Raw genomic sequence first — 13,044 nt, 5'->3', positions numbered from 1 at the left:
GAGAAACTTTTAGCAGGTTAGAGACATCTTAACCTGCTGTTATGTCCCTATAGCGCACAGGGTGCTGAGGATGAACCTAATCTTCTTATCTTGATGCGTTTCGGTACTTTATTACATATTTCGATAAGCTGGTTTGGTGCACTGGGGGCAAAACTTCATTAAAAGATCATTAAAGCCAAAGCCAGGAACAGACTATAAACAGGGAACAGGTCATAAAGGAAAGACTGGGATCTATGCTTTTTGCAAATCCATACGTGGCTTTGGCTTCAAAAATCTGTCTCTCTGTGTAAACGCACCATTAGTGCATCTAATAAACTACAAAGTCCCTAAAAAACTGAGGATGAAGTAAGAAAATTACCTTCATCCTCAGCGCCCCGTGTGCTAACCTGCTGTAATCAATTAAACACTTTGATAAATTTACAATTAGGCGCACATGCATTGATCACTACTTGCACAATTTTTGCCTAAAACTGCTTGGATAAAAAACTACCCTAGGGTAGCCAAGATGGACAGCTGAGCAATTAAATTATAAATTAGCCACCAAAGGCTAATCATAAACTGGTGAAGTATTAGCGGAAAAAGAGCACAAACACATTAATGTACATGGGATACCCCAGCGACTTTTTATTTCTTTTAATTCAATTGGTGTCAGAATGTTATATAGATTTGTAATTTACTTCTATTTAATTTATCTTCAATCTTCCAGTACCTATCAGCTGCTGTATGTCCTGCAGGAAGTGGTGTATTCTTTCCAGTCTTACACAGTGCTCTCTGCTGCCACCACTGTCCATGTCAGGAACTGTCCAGAGCAGGAGAGGTTTTCTATAAGGATTTGCTGCTGCTCTGGACAGTTCCTGACATGGACAGAGATGGCAGCAGAGAGCATTGTGTCAGACTGGAGAGTATACACCACTTCCTGCAGGACATACAGCAGCTGATAAGTATGGGAAGACTGGAAATTCTTTAAAAAGAAGTAAATTACAAATCTGGGTAACTTTCTGACACCAGTTGATTTGAAACAACAACAAACAAAAAAATCACTGGAGTATCCCTTTAATATCTGCAGTTCTTGATTTTGCAGAGCAGAATTCATTGGTTGTGCATTTTGACTTCCCTATTAAACTTAATGGATAAAATTTGCTAAAAACCATCAATGTATCCACAACATAAACTGAGATGTTCTGCATGTATAATCCGCAGCGTAGGTCAGGTCCTGTGCATGTAGAGTGATTCCAGGTCTGCAAGGTAAATCCTACCGAAAACCCTCATCTTAAGGTCCACATCTGGAGGCGTCTATATAAGCTGCTATAAGAGTACATTGAGTGCTACTATAGCAAATATACTATGACATTCCAATAGGTGGAGTACCCCTTTAAAAGATAGAGAGAGATATATGCTGGAGTTGGACTACCCCTTAGATAGATAGATAGATAGATAGATAGATATTCTGGATGTGGAATACCCCTTTAATAGATAGATAGATGTGCTGGAGGTGGAATACCCCTTTAATAGATAGATAGATGTGCTGGAGGTGGAATACCCCTTTAATAGATAGATAGCTAGATAGATGTGCTGGAGGTGAAATACCCATTTAATAGATAGATATGCTGGAGGTGGAATACCCCTTTAATAGATAGATAGCTAGATAGATATGCTGGAGGTGGAATACCCCTTTAATAGATAGATATGCTGGAGGTGGAGTACCCTTTTAATAGATAGATATGCTGGAGGTGGGATACCCCTTTAATAGCTAGATAGATATGCTGGAGGTGGAATACCCCTTTAATAGATAGATAGATAGCTAGATAGATGTGCTAGAGGTGAAATACCCCTTTAATAGATAGATATGCTGGGGGTGGAATACCCCTTTAATAGATAGATAGCTAGATAGATATGCTGGAGGTGGAATACCACTTTAATAGATAGATATGCTGGAGGTGGAATACCCATTTAATAGATAGATATGCTGGAGGTGGGATACCCCTTTAATAGCTAGATAGATATGCTGGAGGTGGAATACCCCTTTAATAGATAGATAGCTAGATAGATATGCTGGAGGTGGAATGCCCCTTTAATAGATAGATAGATAGCTAGATAGATATGCTGGAGGTGGAATGCCCCTTTAATAGATAGATAGATATGCTGGAGGTGGAATACCCCTTTAATAGATAGATATGCTGGAGGTGGGATACCCCTTTAAGGTGATGAACCTTGTGATTTCATAGTGACTCACCCAGACCTGAGGCAGCAGAGCTTTGGCGGACATGGCTTCCTGCAGTCACTTCTCTCTCATTCCTGTATTTATTATGTGTCTCTGGTTATTTCTCTGTAATTTATATCCGATACCTCACCTGTACCTCCCCCCCCCCCCCCCCCCCCCCTATATATCACCCAGTGACCGCTCCCTCCCCGGACAGGAGAACGCTCCCCTTTCTCCCAGGAATGACATCTGACCTTTCTATGATTTATGGCCTGATTTTACCTGCGTCCTTGTCAGCGGCGGTGACTTCCCACCCAGGTACCTGTTATCCCACGTCTTCCTCCCAATGGTTTTATATCACACAGTCATCACCTGTCACTGACAGACGTCAGACGTATACTGCACATCCTGAGTGGTCTGGGGACCTGGAGAGTGTTGTGCTTGTGGCTGCTCATGGGAACTGTCATGTGGTGTATCTCATACATTATATGGCAGTACCCTGCTTAGAGATGCAGCTACAGGGGGCAGAGCGGTAGGTAAAGCACTGGTGCAACTGGAGCAATGTCTCTTCATGGCTGCCGGACACCACCTGTAAGGGGCCTATTCCAAGGAGCGATAATTGGAATTGGAAAGTGGAATAGAGAGAACAATTAGCCAATGATCGTGTCATCGGCTGATCGTTTATTTAGGTTCAAACCTCAAATTATCGGTCGCCACCCGCACATCGCTACGTGGAATAGCGGTGCGCGACGATTTAAAAACATCATACATTACCTCACCAGACTGCAGTTCTTCTCCTTCTCCCGGTCCCTCGCAGCAGCAGCTTCGGATCGGCCTGTCTTAGCTGAAAGATCGCTCAGCCAATCATTGGCCAGGACCACCGCGGCCAGTGACTGCCTGAGCGTCTGTCAGTTCAGACCGGCCGATCCGAAGCTGCTGCTGCGAGGGACCGGGAGAAGGAGAAGAACTGCAGCCTGGTGAAATAAAGTATGAAACAAGGGCTGCAAGGACATCGGTAACGATTATTTGGCCGTGGAATAGGCCCAGTAAACGAGCGCTCGTTTACATTGTTGATCGGCCCTGGTCGGCCCGTGGAATAGGACCCTAAGTTTTGGATGCATCAGTCGCAATGTTCCCTCTAAGCTTTGCGGCTAGTGTGAGTGATGCAGTAATGTATGTGGGAGCCGCTCCATCCACAGAACCACACAGTTCTCTCTATACCATAGAAATGAGTGCAGGGAGGGGACTGTGCAGCTGTAACTGTATGGCCACACAGTTCTATGATCATAGAGATGATTGCAGGGAGGGGACAGAGATGACTGTGCAGCTGTAACTGTATGGCCACACAGTTCTATGATCATAGAGATGATTGCAGGGAGGGGACAGAGATGACTGTGCAGCTGTAACTGTATGGCCACACAGGTCTATGATCATAGTGATGAGTGCAGGGAGGGGATAGAGATGACCGTGCAGCTGTAACTGTATGGCCACATAGTTCTATGTTAATAAAGATGAGTCCAGGGAGGAAATAGAGAGGACACAGTTCTCTCTATGATCATAGAGATGAGTGCAGGGAGGGGGTAGAGAGGACTGTGCGTCTGTAACTGTATAACTACACAGTTCTCTCTATGGTCATAGAGATGAGTGCAGGGAGGGGATAGGACTGTGCAGCTGTAACTATATGACTGCACGGTGTATTGGAATCTCTATGAGGCTCACTACCTCGCCACACTAACATGCATTACTGGGGCTGGTTCCCAGGTTAGCTGCAATGCTGAATGTGGATAAAGAGAAATGGGAAATTAAATCTTTGAGTGAGATAACTGCAGAGAGGTGATAAGAGAGCGCAGGCTGACACAGAAACGAGCCCCACAGGTGTGGCTGACAACTATACTGAATGTACAAAAATAGCGGGTGACAATAAATGATGCATACATGGTGGAAATGATGGAGGTCCTTACATGCCCCCTATTTTATCAATGCATTACATAACGTTCTACACTAGAGGGAGCTCTATAAATATGGATTTATAACCCGATTACAGTAAAATAGAAGCTGTATACATCTGTATGTAGTGAGCTCCCCCTAGTGGCGGCTGCAAGAAATTGTATTATTTTGCTATAATATCTAATGCTATACAGGGAGGTAGGAGCTAGGAAGGGATCCACTGTAAACCAATAGAAATGCTAACTGTTAACCTCTAACTCCTCCCAGACCAACAAGAATATTGGGTTTTAGTAAATAATTACCCGACATAGATGATATATCACTAATCCCTATTACATCCAATTGTAACATGTTATGTAATTCATATAGAAAGAGCAGAGCATTTTAAAGCCATAGACACCAACCCTTTCTGCAGAGATATACAGGCTCCTTGCCGGATAAGAAGGGGAAAAATCCAACAGACTTCTAGATATATCTAACTGGCTCATAATATCACATCATCACACATCAAAATATATAAATAGTAAAAAAAAATATTTGTTGTAAATTTACATAATTTCTATAGTCTACACCTATATTTCTATGAAAGTGAAAAATTACCAAGTGAACTAATATGTAACAATATTGCTGGCTGATAGATAGATAGATAGATAGATAGATAGATGATAGATAGGAGATAGATAGATAGATACAGGGGCGGACTGGGCCACCGGGGGACCGGGGAAACCCCCGGTGGGCCCCAAGCAGGAGTAGGCCCCGCCCCCCAGTCAGGGAGCACGGTCCCCCCGCATCGGGGGCCCCCGTGCTCCTGGGGGGCCCACTCAGCCGCCGATAGCTGGCCGGCACCTTCCCTTCCTTGTGATCGCAAGCTTGCGATCACAAGGGTGCTGCCGCCCCGACAGATAAGCAGCTGCTGGTCCCGGCAGCGTCATCACCACTGAGCTCTGTGCGCTGTGCGGCTGCTAGGACTTCCGGTTCACGTAGCGCATACCGGAAGTCCCAGCCGCTGCGGCGCGTACGGAGCTCGGTGTTGATGGCGCTGTCCAGGACCAGGAGCTGCTCGTCTGTCGGGGAACAGAGGAGAAGAGACCAACGACGGGGGAGCGTGTTGACAGGTGAGTTGAGTTTCGGTTTTGTTTTTTTTATCATAGGGGGGAGATGGACAACATGAGGGGGGTGGGGGAGAGATGGACAACATGAGGGGGGTGGGGGAGAGATGGACAACATGAGGGGGGTGGGGGAGAGATGGACAACATGAGGGGGGTGGGGGAGAGATGGACAACATGAGGGGGGTGGGGGAGAGATGGACAACATGAGGGGAGGGGAGAGATGGACAACATGAGGGGGGTGGGGGAGAGATGGACAACATGAGGGGGGTGGGGGAGAGATGGACAACATGAGGGGGGTGGGGGAGAGATGGACAACATGAGGTGGGTGAGGGAGAGATGGACAACATGGGGAGGAGAGATGGACAACATGAGGGGGAAGAGATGGACAACATGAGGTGGGTGAGGGAGAGATGGACAACATGGGGAGGAGAGATGGACAACATGAGGGGGAAGAGATGGACAACATGGGGGGGGAGAGATGGACAACATGAGGGGGAAGAGATGGACAACATGGGGGGGGGGGGGAGATGGACAACATGAGGTGGGTGAGGGAGAGATGGACAACATGGGGAGGAGAGATGGACAACATGAGGGGGAAGAGATGGACAACATGGGGGGGGGGAGAGATGGACAACATGAGGGGGAAGAGATGGACAACATGGGGGGGGGGAGAGATGGACAACATGAGGGGGAAGAGATGGACAACATGGGGGGGGGGAGAGATGGACAACATGAGAGGGGGGGAGATGGACAACATGAGGGGAGGGGAGAGATGGACAACATGAGGGGGGGGGGGGAGATGGACAACATGAGGGGGGTGGGGGAGAGATGGACAACATGAGGGGGCTATAGGGGGGGATGGACAACATGAGGAGGCTATAGGGGGGGGTGGACAACATGAGGGGGCTATGGGGGGAGATAGACAACATGAGGGGGCTATAGGGGGGAGATGGAAAACATGAGGGGGCTATAGGGGGGGTGGACAACATGAGGGGGCTATAGGGGGGATGGACAACATGAGGGGGCTATAGGGGGGGATGGACAACATGAGAGGGCTATAGTGGGAATGGAAAACATGAGGGGGCTATGGGGGGATGGACAACATGAGGGGGCTATGGAGAGATGGAAAACATGGGGGGCTATGGGGGGTTGGACAACATGAGGGGGCTATAGGGGGCAATGGACAACATGAGGGGGCTATTACTGAGGAATCGACAACATGAGGGGGCTATAGGGGGCAATGGACAACATGAGGGGGCTATTACTGAGGAATCGACAACATGAGGGGGCCATATGGGGTGAATGGACATGAGGATATCTATATTGAAGAAGGACAACTTGAGGGGGCTATATATATGGGGATGGACAGCATAAGGGGGGTACCTATATGGGGGATGGACAATATGGGGTGCCATTTATAAGGGGGACAACAGAGGGGGGACCATATACTGTAAGGAATATATATATATATATATATATATATATATATATATATATATATATATATAGAGTGAGGGCGTACAGTGGCCAATACAGATGTGCAGTTTGTAGAGAGATGAGGATGGTGACATAGTGAGGAGCCTAATATGTTTCTCTGGCAGATTCTGTGGATTCGTGGCTCATAGAAGTTCTCATTATGGCCCAGGACGAATGGAGAAGATGAAAAGGGAAGAACTCCGATCAGAAAAGACGTCCCCTGTGAGTCACCTGATATATTTGCACTGTAATGTATATGGTGTATAGAGCCTGTGTAGAGCTGTGTCTACCTCTATATGACTGGGTGAGGTGATGGTGATCTGTGTACAGTGAATCTTATTCAGTAGCAGTGGTGGTGTTAGTCAGTATGTGGTGGTATTAGTCAGTAGCAGTGGTGGCGTTAGTCAGTATGTGGTGGTATTAGTCAGTATGTGGTGGTATTTGTCAGTATGTGGTGGTATTTGTTGCTTGTAATCCGGTACAGTTTTTTATTGTTCTTAGTATACTAGATTTGGTCAGTAACAATATAGTGATGGTATTGGTTGTGGTGTGGCGGTAATATTTTCCCCTTGTATACTGGTATTATTGGTATACAGGATTTGTTCAGTAACAGTATGGCGGTAATATGTTTGGTGATAATATTTCCCTCTGATATACTGGTATTATTAGTAATATCACTCTCAGTATACAGGATCTGGTCAGTAACAGTATGGCTGTAATTGTGGCGGTAATATGTATGGTGATAATATTTCCCTCCTATATACTGGTATTATTGGTAAAATCAGTCTCAGTATACAGGATCTGGTCAGTAATAGTATGGCGGTAATATGTGTGGGGATATTTGCTCTTTATATACTGGTGCTATTGGTAGCATACAGTAGTATACAGTGTTATCATACAAAGGAAATTGTCTTATAGCCCAATTACACCGGCCAATTATCGGTAACAAGCGCTCCTAGGAAGCCCCATGTAAAAGTGTCAGAGATCAGCTGACAAGCAAATGCCCCATAGTCGGCTGATTTGATCTTTTGTGCGGCTGTAAAAATCATTGCTGTCGGCTGCACATCTCTATGTATTCCTGCCCTGCTGATTAGCAATCATTTGCAGCCCCATACTGCCCCAAATCACGCCGTGTAACTGGACCCTTATTAATGTTACCATAGATAAGTATGGTGGCTGAAGGGTGGGCCCTAAGAATGATTTCCCCTGGTGGGCCCAAGGCACTCCAGTCCGACACTGGATAGATAGATAGATAGATAGGAGATAGATAGATGATAGATAGGAGATAGATAGATAGATAGATAGATAGATAGATAGGAGATAGATAGACAGACAGATAGATAGATAGGAGATAGATAGATGATAGATAGATAGATAGATAGATAGATAGATAGATAGATAGATAGATAGATAGATAGGAGATAGAAAGATAGATAGATAGATAGATAGATAGGAGATAGATAGATGATAGATAGGAGATAGATAGATAGATAGATAGATAGATAGATAGATAGATAGATAGGAGATAGATAGATAGATAGATAGATAGATAGATAGATAGATAGATAGGAGACAGATAGGAGATAGATAGATAGGAGATAGATAGATAGATAGATAGATAGATAGATAGATAGATAGATAGGAGATAGATAGATAGATAGATAGATAGATAGATAGATAGATAATAGATAGATAGATAGATAGATAGATAGATAGATAGATAGATAGATAGATAATAGATAGGAGACAGATAGGAGATAGATAGATAGGAGATAGATAGATAGATAGATAGATAGATAGATAGATAGGAGATAGATGATAGATAGGAGATAGATAGATAGATAGATAGATAGATAGATAGATAGATAGATAGGAGATAGATAGATAGGAGATAGATAGGAGATAGATAGATAGATAGATAATAGATAGGAGATAGATAGATAGATAGATAGATAGATAGATAATAGATAGGAGATAGATAGATAATAGATAGGAGATAGATAGATAGATAGATAATAGATAGGAGATAGATAGATAGATGATAGATAGGAGATAGATAGATAGAAAGATAGATAGTAGATAGATAGATAGATAGATAGGAGATAGATAGGAGATAGGAGATAGATAGGAAATAGATAGATAGATAGGAGATAGATAGATAGATAGATAGTAGATAGATAGATAGGAGATAGATAGATAGATAGATAGATAGATAGATAGATAGATAGGAGATAGATAGATGATAGATAGATAGATAGATAGATAGATAGATAGATAGGAGATAGATAGATAGTAGATAGATAGATAGATAGATAGATAGATAGATAGGAGATAGATAGATAGATAGGAGATAGATAGATAGATAGATAGATAGATAGATAGATAGATGATAGATAGATAGATAGATAGATAGGAGATAGATAGATAGGAGATAGATAGATAGATAGATAGATAGATAGGAGATAGATAGATAGATAATAGATAGGAGATAGATAGGAGATAGATAGATAGATAGATAGATAGATAGATAGATAATAGATAGGAGATAGATAGATAGATAATAGATAGATAGATAGATAGATAGATAGATATGAGATAGATAGATAGATAGATAGATAGATAGATAGATAGATAGATAGGAGATAGATAGATAATAGATAAATAGATAGATAGGAGATAGATAGATAGATAGATAGATAGATAGATAGGAGATAGATAGATAGATAGATAGATAGATAGATAGATAGATAGGCTTGAAAAAGATGACGGAGGTCATTGAAACGTTGCGCACTTAACTGTTGTGCTGTGCTGCACATTATGTTTAAATAAACACTGTTTCTTTATCACGTATTGGAGTGCTGTGGGCGATCCTTTTGAATAGATAGATAGATAGATAGATAGATAGGAGATAGATAGATAGGAGATAGATAGATAGATAGATAGATAGATAGATAGGAGATAGATAGATAGATAGATAGATAGATAGATAGATAGATAGATAGAAAGATAGGAGATAGATAGATAGATAGATAGATAGATAGATAGATAGATAGAAAGATAGGAGATAGATAGATAGATAGATAGATAGATAGATAGATAGATAGATAGATAGGAGATAGATAGTAGAGTAGGAAATACAGAGCGGATGAGGGACATGGTGGTGAGGGGCTCTGGAAATAGAGCAGGGAAAGTTCCGGATAATCTGATAGCTGCAGGCTGAGCTGGGACTTCTGCAACCTGAGACTCAGCGTTATACTGACTGCAGATCCCTCACAGCTCAAATCCCTGAAGGATCAGCAGACGTCACCGCAGAGCAGGAGATTCCCGTCCTATACTGGGAGATCCCCCCAACAGGACTGTCCCTCACTATTTATATCATATAGAGTTGGGTATCCCATCATGGTATTACAGATGGCACCCAGCATGGTATTACAGATGTCACATTTTTTGGCACCCAGCATGGTATTACAGATGTCACACTGGTTGGCAATCAGCATGGTATTACTGATGTCACACTGGTTGGCACTCAGCATGGTATTACTGATGTCACACTGGTTGGCACCCAGCATGGTATTACTGATGTCACACTGGTGGGCACCCAGCATGGTATTACTGATGTCACACTGGTTGGCACTCAGCATGGTATTACTGATGTCACACTGGTTGGCACCCAGCATGGTATTACTGATGTCACACTGGTTGGCATCCAGCATGGTATTACAGATGTCACACTGGTTGGCACCCAGCATGGTATTACAGATGTCACATTGGTGTCACATTGGTTGGCACCCAGCATGGTATTACTGATGTCACACTGGTTGGCACCCAGCTTGGTATTACAGATGTCACACTGGTTGGCACCCAGCATGGTATTACAGATGTCACATTGGTTGGCACCCAGCATGGTATTACAGATGTCACACTGGTTGGCAATCAGCATGGTATTACTGATGTCACACTGGTTGGCACTCAGCATGGTATTACTGATGTCACACTGGTTGGCACTCAGCATGGTATTACTGATGTCACACTGGTTGGCACCGAGCATGGTATTACAGATGTCACACTGGTTGGCACCCAGCATGGTATTACTGATGTCACACTGGTTGGCACTCAGCATGGTATTACTGATGTCACACTGGTTGGCACCCAGCATGGTATTACTGATGTCACACTGGTTGGCACCCAGCATGGTATTACAGATGTCACACTGGTTGGCACCCAGCATGGTATTACAGATGTCACATTGGTGTCACATTGGTTGGCACCCAGCATGGTATTACTGATGTCACACTGGTTGGCACCCAGCTTGGTATTACAGATGTCACACTGGTTGGCACCCAGCATGGTATTACTGATGTCACACTGGTTGGCACCCAGCATAGTATTACAGATGTCACACTGGTTGGCACTCAGCATGGTATTACAGATGTCACACTGGTTGGCACCCAGCATGGTATTACTGATGTCACACTGGTTGGCAATCAGCATGGTATTACTGATGTCACACTGGTTGGCACTCAGCATGGTATTACAGATGTCACACTGGTTGGCACCCAGCATGGTATTACAGATGTCACACTGGTTGGCACCCAGCTTGGTATTACAGATGTCACACTGGTTGGCACCCAGCATGGTATTACTGATGTCACACTGGTTGGCACCCAGCATGGTATTACAGATGTCACACTGGTTGGCACCCAGCATGGTATTACTGATGTCACACTGGTTGGCACTCAGCATGGTATTACAGATGTCACACTGGTTGGCACCCAGCATGGTATTACAGATGTCACACTGGTTGGCACCCAGCTTGGTATTACAGATGTCACACTGGTTGGCACCCAGCATGGTATTACTGATGTCACACTGGTTGGCACCCAGCATGGTATTACAGATGTCACACTGGTTGGCACCCAGCATGGTATTACAGATGTCACACTGGTTGGCACCCAGCATGGTATTACAGATGTCACACTGGTTGGCACCCAGCATGGTATTACTGATGTCACACTGATTGGCACCCAGCATGGTATTACAGATGTCACACTGGTTGGCACCCAGCATGGTATTACTGATGTCACACTGGTGGGCACCCAGCATGGTATTACTGATGTCACACTGGTTAGCACCCAGCTTGGTATTACTGATGTCACACTGGTTGGCACCCAGCATGGTATTACAGATGTCACACTGGTTGGCACCCAGCATGGTATTACTGATGTCACAGTGGTTGGCACCCAGCATGGTATTACAGATGTCACACTGGTTGGCACCCAGCATGGCCGTGTCCCCAGAAGTGTGATGTTACGGCTGCGTTCCAGCGTCGTCGTTCTTTGTCAGCTGCAGTGGGTGTCTCTAACACCATGTGCCGCCCTCATCTTCAGACACTTGGGTGCCCTACTCCTGCATTGCGAGAATATGGTTAGAGCACGGCACACAAACATCTAAAGATACCCTCATCTGTAGATCGAGGAGGAGACGCCCACTGCAGCGGAAGTCACGGCACAGAATGGCGGAGCTGGAATGCAGCCATACCGTAATGGCAAACTTCCAGCAGCAGAGCTGCAGGAAGTAAGGTGGGCCGGAGTATCCCTTTAAGTATCCTCCCTCCTACCTAAAAATATATAAATGGTGGCACATCCCTCTTCTGTTATTAACACTTCTATTCAGGGCACAAGTACAGAATCTGAGCATTAGGTGGCGCTGTAGCTATGCAAATCACACTACGAGCCCTCAATATGCCCCCCTTCTGTTCTTTGTGCAGAAAGCCACGTTTTCCATCACTGCACTTGGTCAGCAAAGAGCAATGAGGCTGCGGAGCTGGGAAGTAACACCTCATCACCCCGGCATCCGTAAAAGCCTTAACCCTTAGAGGACCCGGCCAATTTCAATTTTTGTGTTTTCATTTTCTCCTCCTTGTGCCTAAAAGGCCATAGCACTTGCATTTTTCACCTAGAAACCCACATGAGCCCTTATTTTTTGCGCCACTAATTGTACTTTGCAATGACAGGCTGAATTTTTGCATTAAGTACACTGTGAAACCATTGTGTGTGGTAAAACTGACTTGTTATATATGTTCTTCAAGTCGTTACAATTACAATGATATATAACATGTATAACTTTTCTTGTATCTGATGGCCTGTAAAAAATTCTAACCATTGTCAACAAATATATGTTCCTTAAAGGGAACAGGCTCCCGACCCCCCGTTAGAGCCCCCTATACTCACCTAATCCCGCCGGGTCCCGCTTCTGGAGGTGGTCGAGTGATGAAGATCTCAGCCGCTGCAGCCCGGCGCGCGCGCTGAGAGA

At 44.4% G+C, this 13,044-nt stretch overlaps 1 protein-coding gene across 1 annotated transcript in view; it reads right to left on the bottom strand.

Annotated features, from left to right (window-relative positions):
* CLCN1 (chloride voltage-gated channel 1) overlaps nucleotides 1-2,292 on the bottom strand; it is a 76,266-nt gene extending 73,974 nt beyond the window's left edge. The window contains exon 1 of the mRNA XM_069979826.1: nucleotides 2,234-2,292. Within this exon, the coding sequence (XP_069835927.1) occupies nucleotides 2,234-2,266 (33 nt within the window). The 5' untranslated portion in view covers nucleotides 2,267-2,292. The remainder of the gene's footprint in view (nucleotides 1-2,233) is intronic.
* Between the last annotated feature and the right edge of the window lie 10,752 nt (nucleotides 2,293-13,044).

Source organism: Dendropsophus ebraccatus, chromosome 8, assembly GCF_027789765.1.
Source record: "Dendropsophus ebraccatus isolate aDenEbr1 chromosome 8, aDenEbr1.pat, whole genome shotgun sequence".
Lineage (NCBI taxonomy): Eukaryota > Metazoa > Chordata > Amphibia > Anura > Hylidae > Dendropsophus > Dendropsophus ebraccatus.
This window is presented reverse-complemented; position numbering and strand designations above follow the sequence as displayed.